The following is a 20566-nucleotide window of genomic DNA, read 5'->3' as shown; positions in this document are numbered from 1 at the left end:
AGGTAGAGAATCCAAGATTCAGATGGCACCTGTGCAGTATAAGCAGGGGCCAAAACCTAAATGGGAATCCATAGGGAATAGATTTAGGTTTTGGCCCCCGCTTATACTGCCCAGGTGCCACCTGAATCTTGGATACCACCTCCCAGTCCCCCTCCTTTGCAGCTTTGCTCCACATCCTCTTCCAAGAATCCTTGGGCTCATCCTCACTCTCAGATAAGCTATCGCTCTCTTCCTCTGCAGAGGAAGCAGGTCTGCTGGGAGGGGCGTAAGGCATTCAGCCAACTGGCAACACACTGCGTTGAAGGCCTTTGGTAGCCAAAATGGCTTCCTTCCAGTTGGCCCCATGTCCAGTTCCAGGGTTGGAACTCAACATCAAGGTGGGGCCTGTCACAGGGGAGGTACGTGGAGCAAAGGCAGGAAATGGGGATGAAGGCCAAAGGGAATCTAAAATGGTGGTCTCTCTAACAGGAGCATTGCCATCTTGTGATTTATAGGAAGGGGGATTAGGATCAGGAGATGAAGTAATGTGGGTGAGGGAACATCTCAGGGCAGCATGGCCACTACCACCCTGAGGAGAGGACAGAAAAGGAAGGGAGATGACAGGCAGCAGATGGCTTGTCTGTGCCAAAGGGCGGGCTCCATCTCCTGTCCTGTTCTCAGGGAACATGGGTTTGGGAATGTGGTGGGAGGATTGAATAAACCAGGACAATGGGTTGGAACCATGAACTCGTTACATGATCCCATAAATTGAATGAAACAACAGATACAATTTCCCAACTTTTAAAACCCCTTGACCCCTTGTGTTTGTAAAATATAAAGCTTTTTCCCAACAGCATCCCAAAATAGTAACTGATAGATAGAATCAACAGACATATCAGGAAACTCCTCAAATAACCATGAACAATACCTTTTAAACTCCCCTCAGAAAATGAACTCCCCTTTAAATGTAAAACTCTCCAACACTTAACAAAAACGTCCTTTGCAGCTTGGGACTGATTATTTCCCATAGCTGCACCCAATGAAAGAGGAAATGCCCATCCACAGGAACGGAAAATCAAAAGCCCAAACCCCTGGGAGCTCTCTGCCACTCAGTCACTCACTCTCAGTCTCACAGACACAATCTTCAGCCAAAGTGGGGCCTGTGGGGCTGTCAGCAAAGCTGGTCCCACAGATGTTGAGGGGATTGTTGACTTCTTCAGTGAGATTCAATAAAACTCAAGTCTCATTTCAGCATTGTGGTTGACCTGAAGGGGTACAGCTTCCAGTGACATCTGGCTGGCAGGATCACTGCTGGAGACGCTACCGGAGACCTTAACAAATCATGTCCCTGTTTGAGTGCCATGTGTAGCATCATTGCTCTGCTGAGGCCCTTGTAGCATCCAGCACTCATGAGCCCAAAGCTCACTGCTACCTTAGAAAGCTGACAGAACAGGCAGGATGGGTTTTCATATGATCTCCTGCAAACTGGGTTTATTGGTACAGGAACAGGGTACACAGCTGAACAGGGTCCAGGGATGAAGACAGGGTGTAGGCTGAGGGAACAGGGTCTTATATGGGGTAGTGAGCTGAGAGTCAGAGTCCAATGGATATGGGGGAAAATGGTGCAGAGAAGGGGTCAGAGCTCAGGTCAGCCAATAGGGAAACAAGGGTGGAGGAATGCAGCAAACTATGGTCAATGGAGGGACAGAGGGAGAACATTCTAGGGCTAAACAAACGTAGGCAATAGGAGTTGAACTAGGATAATTAGGCCAATGGGCCAATGGGGTAACATAACGTGACATGAATCATGTGTCTGCAAAGATCAATGGGAGAAGAAAGCATCTCACCCTAACCTGAAAGCCTATTCCTCTTATCTGGAACCAGTCCTCCATGTCTAGGGGATTGAGACTCTGATGGCAGGGCTCTGGGCCTCCACACATCCTCACAGCTGGCCCAGGGCAGGTCTGGAGTGGTCTTGGTGGCAGCTTGGGCTTGGCACAAACTTGAGGAGGGTGTCTGTTTTCAACAGGGAGCTTAGGAGTTTTAGATTACTAAAATAAAAGAAGAAAAACCCCACTCTGACTGAGTGCAGCAAGTTCTCCAAGATAAGCTGACCCCAGGTGAGTGAGGAGAGACAGGATGGGGTTTGGAAATGTGGAGCAAGGCTCTCCACACTGGGTCAGATCTCAAGACACAGCTTCTCAGAGCAGGCCAGACCTCCTTAGGAAAGCCCCTGGGTCTATCAGTCACAGAATGCTGCTATCATTTCTTCTCTAAAGAGAACCATACACGCCTAAACCAGGAATATGGATTTATTGGAAGCTATTTGAAATATTTCTCTGTAACAATAGAAAAAGAACTTCCTAGTGAGCTGCACTACAGTAGAGGGAAATCAAAGCAAAACCATGGTTTGTCAGCATGTACTTGATCATAATGAGCCCCATGGTGCATTTGGAGCTGAGCCCTGAAACCTCAGGGCCTGAGAGGAGATTGCACAAACCTTTCCAGGAGTGAAAGACGGACAAAAAACCCAAAGTGTCTTGAGGCATGAATGTGTCCCTCTGAGGTCCATCCCCAACACAGGCTCCTCATGACTCCTTGGAGGAGAGTATTGGAGGCCAGGATAGCATGAAATCCTCTCAGAGACTCAATGTAGAAAGGAAAATCCAAAGTACCTTAAAAACCTTGAGTATCTCAAAGCATTAATGAGCACTACTGAGTGTCAGTACAAAGCTCTCAAGGGACTTGTTAAAGCAGATAACTGGGGCCATGATTGTACAAAGCTCTCACAGAGCCTGTATCAAAAGGGAAACACCAAATACTTTGAAAATACTAAAGTACCCTGAAGTATTAATGAGCCCCAATGAGTGTTGTTACTGACAAAGCCTCTCCAGGGACTAATTACAGCGGATAGTTGGAGCCCATGATTGCAGAAACCTCCCAGAGACTCCAAGTTAAAAACCAAATCAAAGTCCTTTGAAAAACCTGCAGAGAGGCTCCCGGCACAGAGGCAGCTCCTGGCAAGGGCAGCGCTGCAGAGAGACAGCTCTGGCCAGGAGCAGCTCCTGTGCACAGCCCAGCAGGGCTGGGGCACTGCCTGCAGCCACCCCGGGCACAGCACAGGGACACAGAGGGGTTAAACTCAGCCTGGGCTGGGAGCACAGAGCAGAGCTCACTCAGGGCTCACTAGAGCAGAAATCAGCCCAGGTTTGAAACAGTCATTCCCTGGCTGTGGGAAGAGAAGCTGCCGTTCCTGCAGGGATCTCCTGGAGCTGGCACATCCCACAGTTTTGAGGACCTTTCAGGAGGACTCTCAGAGCTGCTCCAGGGCAGGGCTGTGGCCATAGGGCAGGGCTGGCTTTCCCTGCTGCCCCAGCTCAGGCACAGCCCAAGGCAGCTCCTGTTGCCAGGCTCTGCTGCAGGGCTGAGCAGCCAGGGCTGCAGCCAGGGGTGCCCAGGGCTGTCGTGCAGAGCAGGGTCCTGCAGCCCAGGGCGCTGTGCTGGGGCAGGGACTCTGCTGCCTGCCAGGGAACGCTCTCAGCCAGCCCTGGCAGCTGCTCCCAGCGCTGGGGAGAAGCTGTGGGGGGAAGGAGCCACCCTGAGCAGGGCAGGGGCTGCTGCTGAGAGGGGCTGGATGGGGCAGGCTGCTCCCAGCTCCAGACCAGCCTGGGCACAGCTCCGGAGGACACTTCCCAAAGAAGGTAAGCCAGGGATTGCTGGAAAGGTCAGGAGCTTTCCTGAGAGTGTTTTCAATTTCCTACTTAGAGAAAGATGGGAATGTTGGGGTGGTGACAAAAAGATTTTTGTACTTTTTACATTTTTATATATTCATAGCTCTCTAAATTACTATTATATAGTTACAATTCTATAATCCTTACTTAACTCTATTAAACTCTTAACTGTATTAAATCACTATTATATTCTTATATAGCTTTAATTCTGAATTAAATCTAGTATATTTCCTTACCTTTCTCTTAATAACCTGACTGTCTAAATATATTCCTAAAATGCTGTATAGTCCTATTCTTTTATATAGTCCTGAAATACTATATAGTCTTCTAAGAATTGGACATATAGGAGCATTTTGGGTTTTGAGAATGATCAGAATATGAGCAGTCATTATAAAAAGTGAAGGCAAAGAAGCCTTTGAACCTACTCCAATGGATTGACCCAGGGGTGTGTAACTAGGGAAACTAAATCTCCTTTTGGATGCTCCTGTTAAATATCCTATTTATCAACCTTAATAAATTGTTGAAATTGGGAGGTGGGTGTGCCCTTTCCCACTGGGACACCTGGAAGCTTCCAATAAGTGTCTGGCTTTTACTTTACTTTACTGTTCTAACACTGCTGCAAGGGTTTTTTTTTTCTCTTTGGATTATAGACAACAGGGGGATGAGAGAAGCAGATCAGGAATTGTAATCCCAGAATCACAGAACATTCTGAGTTGAAAGTCACACACAGGATCATCAAAGGAATGTTTGAACATTTACACAGACTCCAGAACTGTGACTTAAGCTGGTCAGTATTTCTGCTGGGAGTCTCTCAAAGGCCCTCAGCCACTCCTCAGCCCTGGACAGCAGCAGCATCACCTCTGCAGGGCCCAGCAGGGCTCTCCTGAGCTGCCCTTGCCCAGCTGCACACAGAGCCTGCCCCAGCCAGGGCCCTGCACACAGGCAGGTTTCTGTAGGGCCCCGGCAAGGGCACACAGGCTGGGATGGGCTCTGTGAGCGCTGGCAGGGACAAGGCTCCTCTCAGGAGGGAATGTGCAGGCCCAGGGAGAGATTCAGGGAAGGAGAGGGGGCTGAAGAGAGCAGAGCTGGGGCAGGATGAGGGCACGGTTGGTGTGTGGGAGGTGCCGGGCACAGCTGGGCAGGGGAACACTGTCCTGAGTGCCCGGCTGTCTCTGCCCTGCCCTCTCAGGCACAGCACCACAACATCTTCTCTTGGTTCTGCCCTGCCCTGATATTGACCCTGTTACCTGCTGCTCTCAGGGAGGCTCTGGCATTTGCAGCAGCTGAGTCAGGCACTGCCCTTGGCATTCCTGCCAGGCAGGGCTGTCCATGGGAATGGGGTGTCCAAGCTTCCCTGGCACCTGTGGGGCTGTGGGCAAAGCAGTCCATGGGAAAGGGGAATGAGCTGAGCCCCCTCCCTGAGATCTCATCATGGGCACAGCCAGGGATCTCCTTGCTGTGCCCTTCCAAGCTCTGAGCTGCCCTCCTGGGTGCAAATCTGTGCCAGAGCCCCTGGGAGCTCCCTGAATGTCCCATGGGGAAGGGCAGAGCTGCAACAGCTGAGGAAATGCTGTTGGGTTTGCCAAGGGGGCCGTGAGTGTCCTTGGCACAAGGGGGTTCTGAGACCTTGTCCAGAGACCTTGAGAGAGAGTGAGAAATTCAGGGATCCCTCTGCTCTGGGTAGGGTCTGGTTTATCCCAGGGAGACCCAAGAGTGTGACTGTGCTCTGATTGCAGCCTAAGGTGCAAAGCCAGGGCAGTTTGGAACAAGCCCATCCAGCCCCTCACCTTCCTTTAGCCACAGGGAATACTTTCCCTCTCACATCTCTAAGTGGGAAACTCTGAGTGCAGCCGAAATGCTGGGGATTTCTGACCTCAGAGAGCCAGGAATGATGTGTGGGTAGGAAAACAATTCCTAAAACCAACTCCTGCCCTCTATTTCCTTTAGAAATGGGAGTGCAGACACTACCAAGCCTTTCTGCATTAGGAGTGGTTCCTCTGACAAATCCTGAATATCCAGCCTTGTCCCTCTGCCCCATGGCCACAAACCCAGAGCAGTGGGGCAGGGATGGCTCCTCAAGAGCCCCCATGCACAGGCCTGGCTGCTCCTGGCAAACTCAGCCAGCACAACTGGAGCTCAGGCAGGGACCCAGGTGAAGGTTTTCCCAGAGAAGGAACAAGGGTGGGTGAGTCACAGCACGACAGTCTGCAGGGAATGGCCCAGGTTTGGCTCCAAGCAGCCTCTCCTGACCTATCACTGTCCTTTCTCCATGAACAGGTCCCCATGTGCAGCCACAGCAAATGTCCAACAGCAGCTCCATCAGCCACTTCCTCCTGCTGGCATTGGCAGACACACGGCAGCTGCAGCTCCTGCACTTCTGCCTCTTGCTGGGAATCTCCCTGGCTGCCCTCCTGGCCAACAGCCTCATCATCAGCGCCGTAGCCTGCAGCCACCACCTGCACATGCCCATGTTCTTCTTCCTGCTCAACCCGGCCCTCAGCGACCTGGGTATGATCTGTACCACTGTCCCCAAAGCCATGCACAATTCCCTCTGGGACACCAGGGACATCTCCTACACTGGATGTGCCACACAGCTCTTTTTCTTTGTGTTCTTCATTGGAGCAGAGTTTTATCTGCTGACCATCATGTGCTACGACCGCTACGTTTCCATCTGCAAACCCCTGCACTACGGGACCCTCCTGGGCAGCAGAGCTTGTGCCCACATGGCAGCAGCTGCCTGGGCCAGTGCCTTTCTCAATGCTCTGCTGCATACAGCCAATACATTTTCCCTGCCCCTGTGCCATGGTAATGCCTTGGGCCAGTTCTTCTGTGAAATCCCACAGATCCTCAAGCTCTCCTGCTCACAGTCCAACTTCAGGGAACTTGGGCTAATTGCTGTTAGTGTGTGTTTAGTATTTGGCTGTTTTGTGTTCATTGTTTTCTCCTATGTGCAGATCTTCAGGGCTGTGCTGAGGATCCCCTCTGAGCAGGGACGGCACAAAGCCTTTTCCACCTGCCTCCCTCACCTGGCTGTGGTCACCCTGTTCATCAGCACTTCATTTTTTACATACCTGAAGCCCCCCTCCATGTCCTCCCCATCCCTGGATCTGGCCCTGTCAGTTCTGTACTCGGTGGTGCCTCCAGCCCTGAACCCCCTCATCTACAGCCTGAGGAACCAGGAGCTCAAGGCTGCAGTGTGGAGACTGATGATGGGATTGTATCACAAACAATAACCTTCTGGCCAATTTGTGCAACTCACTTGTAATAAAAGCCATCTTTGATACTCCTTTTTGTTTTCATTTTGGAGGTTCTTTACTGTTGTTTTTATTTTTTTCATATTTACACAGATAAATGACACTTTTCCTGCTATTTCTCATTAAATTTCTCTCCACCTTCCCTGTGGTCACAGACTGTGCCAATGAGGAGCTATTCCCTTGGTGGGTTTTTAGGGAACTAAAGGATGTCCCAGCAGAGTTTTCTGCAGAGATGCTGTTTAGTTGCCTTCTGTGGAGCTGCAGCAGCAATATCTGTGTGCAGAGCTGGGGGCAGATCAGTGCTGGCCCAGCAGCTGTGCCCAGCAGCAGCACCAGCACTTGGTGTTGCCAGTGCTGCTGCTGTGGCCCTGCCCCGCTGCCCTGGTGGCCCTGGTGTTGCTGCAGGGCCTGAGTGCTCTCAGGGCCGGGCACAGCCCTGGGGCTGGCAGTGCTGGGGCTGCAGCAGGGACAGGCCATGGGCACTGCTGGGGCAGCACTGACGCCTCAGCCCAGGGCCTGGGGGCTCCAGGCTCCTTGCCCAGGCTCTCTCAAGAACATGCACAGGCCAATGCTCAGCACAGAAAAGCCCTGTGAGCACCTGGCCATGGGCAGGCTGGGGGCAAACAGCATGGCTGGGGCTCTGCGAGGGCCATGGGGCAGACGGGAAGGAGCAGCAGAGCAGGGGCTGATCCATCCCCAGTGTGCTGCACAGCCCAGGGCAGCATCCAAGAGTGTCCTCATGGAGCTGCCAACAACATCCCCCCTCTGCAGCCCTGGCCTCTCCCCCAGCTCACACAGGTTCCCCATCCTTGCAGGCACAGACACGGCAGCACTGGCTCAGCAGCCCCTGTTTGCATTGCACACAGCAGGCGGGAGCACCCCCATGCTGTTGCTGTGGGGACATGAACCTGAGGGAGCACAAATGCCATCAGCCCCTGGGGCCAGCAAGGGCTGGGGGATACCAGGGAAACCTCTCAGCTTTGTCCGGGCTTCTGCACTCAGCCACTTTGTTCCCATCAGTTGGGAGTTTCCTGTCCCACTGCAGATGCTGTTGCTCAGAGCCAGGGCTGCCTGGCAGCCACTCCCAAAATTCCCTGAGCATTTCCCTTGCTTCACCCTGGCTTTCTTTACAAATTTCCTGATACAAATTCCTTCTAATTGCCCACCCCAGGGGACCCAGAACTCAGCACTCGAGGTGCTGCCCAACCAGTGCCCAGCAGAGGGGAAGAATCCCTGCCCTGCTCCTGCTGGCCACACCATTCCTGATCCAGCCCAGGAGCCTTTGGCCTTCTTGCAGACCTGGGCACACTGCTGCCTCATGCCCAGCCTGCTGTCCATCAGTCCCTGCAGGTCCCTTTCTGCCTGGCTGCTCTCCAGCCACTCTGTCCCCAGCCTGTAGTGCGGCAGGGGTTGTTGTGGCCAAATTGCAGGACCTGGCACTTGGACTTGTTAAACCTCACCTTGTTGGATCACACATCCCTGTTAAGCCACACCTGGATCCAGCCTGTCCAGGGCCCTGTACAGAGCCCTCCTACCTCCATCAGATCCAAACTCACACCCAGTTTGGTGTCATCTGCAGATTTGCTGATGTTGGACACAATCCCCTCATCCAGACCATTACATGCAGACATTGAAATCCACGCTGGCTGGCTCTGATCCCTCGGCCATCCTGTGGGTGCCCTGTGATGGCACTCAGGGTGATCTGTTCCATAACCTTGCCGGGCACCCAGGTCAGGCTGACAGGCCTGGAGTTCCCCAGCTCCTCCTTCCAGCCCTTCTTGGGGATGGGCTCACACTGGCACCTCCAGTCCTCTGGGCCCTCCCTGCTGAGCCAGCACTGATGGTAAATGATGGAGAGCAGCTTGGGGACCTCATCCACAGCTCCCTCATCCCCCTGGGATGGATCCCATCTGATCCCACACACCTGTGAGCATCTGAGTGGCTCAGCAGGTCACCAACTGCTTCCTCTTGGATTCCAGGGGCTGTTCTGCTGCCTGTGCCCATCTACCAGCTCACCTGAGCACTTGTCCTGAGGACAGCCTGCCCTAATATCGAAAATTGAGAGAAACAAGATGTTAAGTAGCTCTGCCTTCTCCTTATCTTTAGTTTCTATATTCCCCACTGCATCCAATAAAGAGTAGAGGTTCTCCTTATCCCATGTTTTGCTATTAAATTAATTGTGGAAACATTATCTATTTTTTTTTCACGGAAGTGTTCAGGTTAAACTCTAATTGAGCTTTCACCTCTTGACTTTTTTTCTGCACGACTTAGCAACATCCTTAAACATTTCCTAAGCTGCTTGACCTTCTGTCCAAAGTTGATGCACCTCTTGTTACCCTTGAGTTCCCACAAAATCTCCACGGCCAGCCAGGCCAGTCATTTTCCTCACTAGCTCATCTTTTGCCACACTGGGACAGGCTGCTCCTTCCCCCTTAAGATTACTTCCTTGAAATGTGTCCATCCTTCCTGGACCCCTTTTTTTAAGGGATGTTTTCCTTAAAAAAAATCAGTGCCTGATTCAGTACTCCCCAAATCAGCATCCTAAATAGGCCAAAGTCTGCCCTTCCTAATTCCAGTGTAGAAGTTTTGTTGCTGTCCCTCCTTCTTTCATAGAATATTGAAAACTTGATTGTTTCATGGTCACTGTGCCCCAGGCAGCCTCCGAGCCCCAAATCTGCTACCAGCTCTTCTCTGTTTGTGAACAGCAGCAGACAGAGCTTTCCTTGGGAGTGGGAGTGTTACCAAAAATTCAGTAAAATAGAAAACTCCTTCACACCAATGCAACAATAAAAAGCAGTATTATTTATTCAGGGGGATGCACAGGGGACAGCTCCTCCCAAAGCCATGCAGGCTGAGAGCAGGAAAATTTCTGTTTATATTCTGTATTTTGCATACATATTCATTGATTTTCCCAGACAAAATATACATCTGATAATCATTTTCCCTAAATCCTTGATGTATTTCCCCTCCCCTGTTCTCCTGGGGGTCTCTCTTTTGGTCCCTGGTGGTCATGGACCCCAATGTTCCAGTGGCCCTGGCTGAGCTACCAGGACAGTGAGGCTGGTCAACTTCCAGTTCCCCTTCTCACTCAGTGGGCATTGTGTGGTTTCCATAGGCCTGGGGTTGTGGAGAACAAGCTCCAGGTGTCAGCTCAGCTGGTGTATACGATTTATCATCTCATAACATGAGGTCACAGAGTGGGCTGTGACATCACAGAGTGGGTTATGTGGGGTCATTGAGAGCTATGACATAATAGACTGCCTCTGTGACATCACAGAGCCCGCTGTGATATCACAGGGCAGATGTCAGACATCACACAGCAGACTATGACATCACAGATTTGGCTGTAACATCAGAGACCAGTGGTGTGACATAAGAGACTGGGCTGTGACATCACAGACGGACTGTGTGACATCCCAGCAGGGCTGTGTCAGGTCACTGGGTTGGTCACTCTGCCCCAGCTCCCCCTCACAGTTTCTCCCAATAACTCCAATGCTGTTCATGCCCAGCAGGGTCCCTGTCCCCCGGGATCCCCCCGGCCCACCTGGAGCCACAGCCTCCACCAAAGGATGTTCCACAGGATCCACCCCAGAGACTGACATGGGGACAAGGGGCCAGGGCTGTGTGAGTGTCACCAGGACATCAAGGATGGGGATTATCCAGGTCACTGTGGCCTAGATTTGGTTCCCTAGGGCAGGAAAGATGTCTGGCAGCTGGAGCAGGGTCTGGGAAGGGCCTCCAAGGTGGGGCTGGAGCCCTTGTGCTGTGAGCAGAGGCTGAGGGAGCTGGGCTGGTCCAGCTTGGAGCAGGGAAAGCTGAGGGGCTCCTCATGCCAGCCTGGCAGTGCCAGCGAGGAGGGGATGGAGAACACAGAGCCAGGCTCTTCACAGGGGGGGCTGGTGGGAGACAAAATCCAATGGGTGGAAGGGGAAAGAGGAGACGTCAGCCAGGGTATGAGGAGATGAAATGAGTCAGGCTGCTTTCAGCATTTCCTCAACACCAAGAGCAGCCTGACCTCCCATCTCCATCCACCACTGACAGCTTTGCAAATCAGGAATTGTTGGATCTGCTTTGCACCCACTCCAGGACAAGCATCCTGATACAAGAACTTAATTGTTCTTTTGTCTGAAATTAATTTTAGTATGGAAATCACCTGTGAATGGTGGACTCATCAGATGCTGCTGGGATGTTGCAAATAGCTCAGGGAAGAGCGTGATTGTTATGATATGGTGTCCTGTTCAACTGGGGCCTGTTTGCCATGAAGAGAAATTTTCTGTGCCTCTGAGTGACACCAGTTCCACACCCCCCAAAAGACACAAACGTGATGAGTTGTGGTTCCCCCTCCAGTGGTAGCACTTGGACCTCCCTCCATAGCCACAGCAGAGCTCCCTTATCCCACAAAGTCCCTGGCAATGCAGGGATGAAGGAAACAGGACAGGCTGTGGGGATCAGGGGCAGGGCACGGCCAGGGATTTGGGGTGGTTGTAAGCCCAGGGTAGGACCTGGCCCTTGGCTGTGGTGAACCTCATCGAATTGTCCTGGGCCCATGGCTCCATCCTGTCCAGATCCCTCTGCAGAGCTTCCTGCCCTCCAGCACAGCCACACTCCCACCCAGCTTGGGCTCACCTGGGAACTGACTGAGGGTACTCTCGATGGCCTCATCCAGATCAGCAATAAAGAGATTGAACTGACCTAGCCCCAGTTCTGAGCCCTGGGGACACCCCTGGATGTGACTCCATTTCTCATCTGCTCTGAGTGCCCGGGGTTGGATGAGGGAAATAATGGGGAGGAGATAGAGACAAAGTGTGATTGATTGTCAGCCATGAAGGGTCTGGATTTTCATATCTGTTCAAACTGCATGAAGAGGTGCTGGGGGTCAATATCAATTGGACATTGCTGATATCAATCTATGAACAAAATAAGAAAACAGGAAAAAACAGTTCTCTCTGCATTGTTTTAAATACAGTATATTCACTTTAAATAGACTTCTGAAATCTGTCTAATTAACCAAAGAACACTTGAAAACTTAGATTATTCCCAAGGGCTTTTCTTGTTCAGGTGTGTTTGGAACAAATATTTATGAGCCTTTTACACTGAATTTCTGAACGGAAGACCTCAAGAAAAAAGAGGCCTCTGGAGAAATAAAATTCATCATCAACCTCCAAGTGGCTGAGAATTCATCACCATCCGAGCAGCTATGGACAGAAATGGGCACAGCTTTGTGGCTGCCCCAGCTTCAGCATGGGCCCTGGGCCTGGAGCAGGAGCAGGTCTTGTGGGCTCCAAGGCCGGGGCTCTTGTGCTGCCCTGGGCAGATGGGATGGCAGCAGGGGCTGCAGAGCTCTCAGCACCTCAGCCAGAGGGGAGCAGGGCACCCAGGGAGCCTCCTTTGGCCTTGGCCAAGATCCCTCCCCCATGGCGGGGGCTGAGTCCTGTGGCAGCTGCAGCTGCTGCTGTGCCCTTGCCAGGGGCTGAGGCCGTGGGGCCAGTGCCCAGAGCAGCCTGGCCAGAGCAGAGCTGTGGGGCCAGAGCCAGCTGGGCTGGGCTGGGGAGAGGCCCTTGGTGCTGCCCAGAGCTCAGGGCAGCTGGCAGAGCTTGCAGGGAGCTGGGCTTGGCTCAGAGAGCCTGGCCCAGAAACCATCAGTGTCCATTTCAGCCTGACTGAGCATGCAGGGGCAGGACTCAGGCCAGGCCTTGTGGGGCAGGGCCAGTGTCTGTGCAAGGCATTGCAAACAGGCAAGTGGCCCAGAGAGGAGGCTACTCTGTGCCCTTGGTGGCATGGACAGAGCACGGAGGGGGCTAAGGACATTTGCCAGCACCAGCCTCTGTGCCCAGCCCTTGGCAGCCCTGGCTGCTGAGTCCAGCTTTGGCCTGGGCTGAGTTTGGCTGTGGCCCAGCTCCATCCTCCTGCAGGGCTCAGGGCTTGTTCCTGGCCATGGCCAGCCCTGGCTGCCTCTCTGTTGGCTCAGAGGCAGGCAGAGCCCGGGGCAGGGCTGTCTGTGCAGCCCCACAGGTGCCCCGGGCTCTGCAGGAGCTGGCAGAGGCTGCCCAGCAGGGAGGCCATGGGGCACAGAGCCCCAAGGCTGCTGTGGGCACCACGGCACGGGGGCCGTTCCCAGCTGCAATGCTACTGGCCTGGGCTGGGCCTGCACAGGGGCTGGGCCACCATGACTGGGCCAGCACAGGGCCACAAAGGGGCCACGCAACTGCTGCTGGGCCTGACAGCAAGGCCAGGCACACACAAGCAATTGCTGAGCATGGCCTGCACTGGCCAGGCCTGACTGTGCCAAAGGCAGAGCTCAGCTACCCTTGGGGGCTGCAGCAACAGTCCAGAGCCCAAAGAGCCTCCATGGCTGTGCTGGAGACCAAGGCTGCAGGAGGGAAATGCAGGGCTGCTGCGAGATGGAGAGGGCATTGAATTCCAGCACACACCTCTGCTCTCTGGGATCCCAGCACCATGCTGGGCCCTGTTTCATACTGGAGCAGAGCAGATGTTGATGGGACAGGAGCCCTGTGGGGCTGTCAGGGACCTGCAGCTTGCAAGGTGCTCTGCTCTCCCTCAGGTGCTCTTGGAGAGATCCATTCGAAGTTGGGCACCTCAGGTCACAAGTGGCACTGCCTGTTCATGGGCGCACAACTGATGTCTGCCTGGAAAGGGGCTCAGGTTTTATTACCTGTTAATTCCATAATATGCAAGCAAATATTGATTATCTGTGCAATTTGAGTACTCTTAAGGAATGGCAACGTTTTCCCACCAGAAACGGGGATTTCCTGGAAGTGTACTGATGGCAAGAGAAGAAATACTGATCTTCCCATCTACTTGTGTCACAAATAATCAGTCTAATATTTAATCCCTCTCTTTTTCATCAAGTGCTTCCATCTGTCTTGGTTAAATGGCCATGTCTAAGGACATCTCTTCACCAGACCAGCTGGATATTTCTTCTTCCCATTGGTCCCAGATTTCCTCCACCAGATGCTCTGTGGTCATTCAATTGCCTCATAACTGACTGGTTTCATGCTTTGAGTTTCAGGGAGTTGCCCAACCTTTCTGAAATTTAAATAAATATCACATAAGGCAACATCTTAATTGTCTTTATATCTATCACAGAATTACCTTTTCTTATATCTATGTCTAAAACTGTTCCCGCATAAAAATCTATTGGGGATGGTGGACATGTCAGATGCTGCTGGGACATTCCAGAGAGCTGAGAGAAGAGCTGTGATGGTTATTAAACTGTTCAAATATTCAATTTGTGTTTGTTGGCATGAAACCTTTCTGTGCCTCTGAGTGTCACCAGGCCCTGAGCCCAAAGGACACAAATTTGATGAGTTGTGGTTCCCACTGCAGGGGCTGCACTTGGGCCTTGGCTCTGCACAGGAGAGCTCTTCATTCCCTTTCTCTCTTTTCATTCCTCTGTGCATGGAGGGAGCTCCTGACTTCAGCCTGTGACTCGTGTGTGCAAAGAGCAAATCTGGGCAGAATTGGGGCAGGGAGGGTTTGGGGGGACCTTGGGATCTGTGCTGGGCACAAAAGGTGCTTTCCATTGTTCTGAGGCTTTCTGCTGTGCAAATTTGATTTAATATCCAGCAGATGAATGACTTTTGCATTTGATAGAGCCGTGCCTTCCCCTGACTTTGTTGGCTCACAAGAAATGAACATCCCTCTGTGGCTCAGGGAAACCAGGTGGGAGTTGGAGCCAAGGAGCTGAAAGCTGTAGGTGCAGCCTGGGCTTCAGGGAGCTCAGATTTGCACAAGGCTGTTCTGAGTGCCAGGGCTTGGATGGGGGAAATGGTGGGGTGAGGGCAGGGACAAAGTCTGATTGATTGTCAGCCATGAAGGGACTTCATTTTCATCTCTATTCAAACTGCATGAGGAGGTGAGGAGGTACTTGGATTCAATGTCAATTGGAGATCACACGTATTGATTTATGAACAGGGAAAAAAACCTAAGCAGGACCTAAAAAAAGTTTTCTCATTATCTTTGTAAATAAATATATTCCGTTTGAACACACTACTGAAATGGGTCAAATTAACCACAGGTGATTTGAAAACTGAAATCAAATTATTCCCAGAGGCTTGGCTTGTTAAGGTGTTCTGAATGTCAATGAGCCCTGGGACACTGAATTACTGCACTGAAGAGCTGAAGGCTGAACAAGCCTCTGCAGCAGGAAAATTCAGCAGCAGCGTCCAAGTTGCTGAGGATGTCAGCAGCTCCCACTGAGGCCATCCCTGCCCAGAGACTGTGGGGGAATGGGCAGACAAGGAGAGCGTCCTGGGGCCTGGGACAGCACAACTCAGAGGCACCAGTGGCTGCAGCTGGGAACTAGAGTGTGGAATGTGGCTGGGAAAGCCCTGCCTGGGCTGTGCCAAGCAGGACACACAAGCCCTGACTCCCATCCACTAAACAACTCTCTCAAGGAGACATTTAAAATTAATTACAATTCTTTGCGTACTCTGAGTTGGACTCACTAGAGAAATATCAACAAAAGATTCTTAGGAAACAACAAAACAGCTTTTACTGGAAACTTTAGAAAATCAGAGAAACTTTGGCAAATAGTTTAATATGGCATTCAATCAACACAAAACACTTCTCAAAGCATTAACTTGACCCCTTTCACCTTCAGAAACTGTAAGCGTGTTCAATTTTAAGTTACTCAAAATTGGCAAGAAGAGGGAATTAGAAGAAGGAAAAGAAAACACAGAAAGAGAGAAAGTAATAAAAGAAAATACAGAGGAGCACACACACAGCTACCAACTCCTGGATTCCAGCAGTGTTCAGATGGAAATTCCAAGAGGAGGTAGGGTCAAGATGTGTGCTTGCCTTGTGGTCAGCCTTCTGTACCCCTTGGTCTTCCTGGGCCCTTCCCCCAGGTGGGCCTTGGGGTCATTTGGTCCCTCAGGAGCTGGGCTGAGGGCTGCAGAGGTGACTGTGGAGCATTGCCTGTGCTGTGCCAGGGACTGGCAGCCACTGCTGGGCTGGGATAGAGGCGCAGCTTTGCTCAGCACCAGAGACACCTTTCCCTTGCTTGTCCCCATCTGTCATCCCTGCCACCAGTGTTCTGCTGTACCTGGAACCTGGGGACACTTTCCCAGGCCTGTCCCTCAGATGGATCTATTTAAAGTATGAGAAACTTAAGTTTCACTCCCATTTGAGTCCCTGAGAATTTTTGGCACACTCTGTGGGACTGGGTCTGATGCAAAGAGCACCAAATCCCCAGAGGGTCATTAAAGTCCCTGTGCTGTGTCTGTGCTGTGAGCTGGGCCGGGCTCCTGGCCCAGAGGCAGCTCCTGGCAAGGGCAGTGCTGCAGAGAGACAGCTCTGGCCAGGAGCAGCTGCTGAGCACAGCCCAGAAGGGCTGGGGCACTGCCAGGGCCCCTCAGGGACACCAGCAGGGCACAGACAGAGCTCCCAGGGGCTCAGCACTGGCAGGGGCTGTGGGTTGGCCCCGAGGGGGCTGTGTCACAGCAGCACCTCTGTGGCTGTGTCATAGAGGCACAGAGCAGCTGGGATGTCAGCAAGGGGCTGTGTGACAGCACAGAGTGCGCTGTGTAAGGTGACAGATTGGGCTATGACATCACAGAATTTGTTGTGTGAGGTCATTGAGCAGCCATGGCATCATAGAGGGAACTGTGTGACAGCAAAGAGCAGGCTGTGAGATCATGGAATGCCTGTATGACATCACAGAAGGGGCTGTGAGGTCAGAATATGTGCTGTGACATTATAGAGTGGCAGTATCACATCACAGACAGGGTTTGTGACATCACTGAGGGGATTGTGACAGCACAGAGCTGCCTGTGATGTCATAGAGTAGGGTATGAGGCCATAGAGCAAATTCTGCCATCACAGAGTGTGAAACTGGGTCATCAGAGAGTGGGTTGTGACATCACTGGGTGACTGAGTAGCATCATAGAGCAGGCGGTGAAATCACAGTACAGATTGTGAAATCATAAGGTGACTTTGTGACATCACAGAGCAGCTGTATCACATCAGAGGGTGGCATCTCAGAGTTGGCTCTCTGACATCACAGGGGCTGTGTGACATCACAGGAAAGCTGTGTGAAATCACAGGAGGCTTTGTGACATCACAGGATGCTCTGTGATATCACAGGGGCTGTGTGAGGTCACTGGGGAGGTCACTCTGCCCCGGCCCCCCTCACAGTTCCCCCAAGAGCAGTCCAACCCTGCTCGTGCACAGTGGGGTCCCCTGTCCCCCCGGGTCCCCCCACCCCCGGCCCCGCAGCCTCCCCCAGAGGATGTTCCACAAGATTGACCCCAGAGCCTGACACGGGGATGGGGGTCTGGGGCCCTGGGGGTAGGACAGGGGGACAGGGACCCTCCGGCAGCATTCCCATGTCCCCCAGGGCCAGAGCCAATGCCCTTTGGCTCCACAACCCCCCACATAGTCACAGTGGTCTCCATAGAAAGGAAACAACTGAGCACCGGGGCAGATGAGAGGCAGTCACCAGAGGCCGAGTCTCGCCACACTTGACTGTATTGGGAGATTTTGTTTGGGAGAAACCCTTGCATATAGGGAATTTTAGAGGTTGAATCCTAATTTCAGGCATAGAAGCCTAGACAAGAAAGAGAGCTCTTTTCCATAGGAAGGAAAGCACAGAGCCCCAGTGCTTCACGGTCAGATGGGAAGTGGCCCTTGACATGTCAAATTCAGTGGGACCTGTCAAACAGCCCCCAGGAGGTCAAAGCAGGCAGACCTGTTCCATGGTTCCTTGATTTCATGGGTCCCCACACTGTCACAGTATTCTCCTTGATTCCATGAAGTCTTGCACTGTCACAATGGCTTCTTGGTTTCATGAGCCTCAACAGAGTCACAAGGGTCCATTGGCTCCATGCGGCACTGCTGTGTCACAATGGTTCCTTGCTTCTATGGGCCTCAGTGTTTGATTTTTGACCCTGGCATCCATACTGCCCCTGAGTTGCACAGTGGTCTCCTTGATTCCATGAGGCACCATGAGGTCACAACTGACCCTTGATTCCATGAGATTCTGTACTGTCATTGTGGTTGCTGTCAGAGGCTGGATGAGATTGATATCCCGAGACACCTTGGGATGCTCAGAATGCCCATGTGGGGCCAGGGCCGGGTCAGGTCTTGGTTTGTGGCGGGACAGAACCCCACCCCCAACCCTGGCCTGGCAGAGCTGTCAGTCACACAGTACGGGCAGTGCTAACATAGTTCTGATTGGCTGAGCTGTCAATCAATCACACACCAGCCGCTGGTGCCTACCATGGCTCTGATTGGACATGCAACTGGCAGTCTCACCCCAGGGGCGGGCCCATGAAGGAGCAGGAGGTTAAAAGCCAGGGCATGAGGGCAGTCCAGGGTCTGGATCCTGCCTTCTCCTGTGGTTCCTCTCTTTGCGATGCTGGAACCCCAGCATAGCCATGAGAGTGTTTAAAGAGCGATTTCAGTGATGGTGGATTCTTTTGACATAACGGAAAACAGCCAGAGAGAAAAAGAATTAATGCCAAGGGCAGCTGGGGAGGCCCAGACTGGCACCAGAAGAAAGGAATTTCCCTGGCAGGGCAGGGCTGTGGTGCAGTATGTCCCCAGCACGAGCCTGGAGCAGCCCAAGGCTCTGTGTGGGCAGGCAGAGGCAGGCAGGAGGCAGAGCTGTCAGCAAACGAAGGGACCAGCCAGGTGGGGCAGCCGGGGGATGCCAACAGCCTGCAGGGACAGAGGTGCAGGGCAGGGACACCGTGGGACAGCCTGGGCTGCACAGGGCACAGGGATGGGCAGCAGCTGCAAGACAGCCCTGCCAGAGCCAACTTGGGCAGCACTTTGGCCATGGCTGCTGGGCCTGGGCCTGAGGCAGGAGCAGGAGACAAGTGATCCTTGCAGGGCTGAGGCCTCATTGCCTCCTTGTCCCTGCTCAGCAGCCTGGCAGGGGCCGCCCCATGCTCCTGCCCTTGGCATTGCCCATCCCCACATGCCAGTGCCCATCCCGGGAAGAGCCCTGAGCAAGGAGGGAGGGACAGGATCTGCCTGGCCAGGGGCTGGGGCTCAGGCCTTGGCCCTTTGCATTCCTGACACACATCCATGTGTGCTCAGCACAGAGACACCTTTGCCTTGCTTGTCGCCAGCTGCCATCACCTCCTCCAGTGTTCTGCTCTCCTTGCAACCTGGAGACACTTTCTCAGTCCTGTCCCTGACAGGGATCTCTTTAAAGTACAAGAAACTTCAGTGTTTCAATCTCACTTTTAGGTCTTGAGAAGTTCTTTGAGCACACTGTGAGGAACTGGGTCTGATGCAAAGAGCACCAAAGCCCCAGAGGCTCATTAAAGTCCCTGTGCTGTGTCTGTGCTGTGAGCTGGGCCGGGCTTCTGGCCCAGAGGCAGCTCCTGGCAAGGGCAGCGCTGCAGAGAGACAGCTCTGGCCAGGAGCAGCTCCTGTGCACAGTCCAGCAGGGCTGGGGCACTGCCAGGGCCCCTCAGGGACACCAGCAGGGCACAGACAGAGCTCCCAGGGGCTCAGCACTGGCAGGGGCTGTGGGATGGCCCTGAGGGGGCTGTGTCACAGCAGCTCCTCTGTGTCTGTGTCATAGAGGCACAGAGCAGCTGGGAAGTCAGCAAGGGGCTGTGTGACAGCGCAGAATGGGCTGTGTGAGATCACCAGTTGGGCTGTGACATCACAGAGTTTGTTGTGTGAGATCACTGAGCAGATACAGCATCATAGAGGGGATTCTGTGACATCACAGAGCAGGCTGTGACATCATGGCATAGATGTATGACATCATAGAGCAGGGTGTGATGTGAAAGTGTGTGCTGTGACATATTACAGAATGGAAGTATGACATCACAAAGAGGGTTTGGTGACATCACTGAGAGGGTTGTGACATCACACAGCTGTCTGTGATATCATAGAATAGGGTGTATGGCCATAAAGCAGATCCTGCTATCATAGAGGGTGGTTCTGTGACATCAGAGAGTGGGTTGTGACATCACCAGGTGACTGTGTAACATCATAGATCAGGCAGTGACATCACAGAACAGACTGTGACATCACATGGTGAATTTGTGACATAACAGTGCAGCTGCATGACATTCCAGTGTGACATCACAGAGCTGGCTCTTTGACATCACAAGGGTGTTGTGACATCACTCTGAGTGACATCCCAGAGTGGGCTGTGACATCACAGGTGGGTCTGCGGCTTCATCGGTGGCTGTGATGCACAACAGGGCCTCTGTGACATCACAGGGGGGCTTTGTGACATCACAGCAGACTGTGTGACTTCACAGGGGCTGTGTGAGGTCACTGGGGAGGACACTCTGCCCTGGTCGCCCTCACAGTTCCCCCCAGAGCAGTCCAACCCTGCTCGTGCACAGTGGGGTCCCCTGTCCCCCCGGGTTCGCCCTGCCCCTGGCCCTGCAGCCTCCCCCAGAGGATGTTCCACGAGATCGACCCCAGAGCCTGACACGGGGACGGGGGGCCGGGGCCCTGGGGGTGGCACAGAGGGACAGGGACCCCCCGGCAGTGTCCCCGTTTTCACCGGGGCCAGAGCCTGGGCCAGGGCTCCTTCACCCTGTTACGAACAAGGGCTTGAGAGCACTGAAAAAATCTCTGGCAAGGGATCAGCAAAAACCAGAT

At 52.9% G+C, this 20566-nt stretch overlaps 1 protein-coding gene across 1 annotated transcript; it reads left to right on the top strand.

Annotated features, from left to right (window-relative positions):
* Positions 1-6406: 6406 nt before the first annotated feature.
* LOC134434187 (olfactory receptor 14J1-like) lies at positions 6407-6955 on the top strand (the record flags this gene model as incomplete). The annotated part of the gene is made up of 1 exon (XM_063182868.1): positions 6407-6955. A coding segment is annotated over one exon (537 nt), but the record flags the coding sequence as incomplete, so codon positions are not given.
* Between the last annotated feature and the right edge of the window lie 13611 nt (positions 6956-20566).

The sequence above is a fragment of the Melospiza melodia genome, unplaced genomic scaffold, assembly GCF_035770615.1.
Source record: "Melospiza melodia melodia isolate bMelMel2 unplaced genomic scaffold, bMelMel2.pri scaffold_32, whole genome shotgun sequence".
NCBI lineage: Eukaryota > Metazoa > Chordata > Aves > Passeriformes > Passerellidae > Melospiza > Melospiza melodia.
The sequence above is the reverse complement of the archived record's forward strand: the minus strand, read 5'-3'. Positions and strand labels throughout refer to the sequence as shown.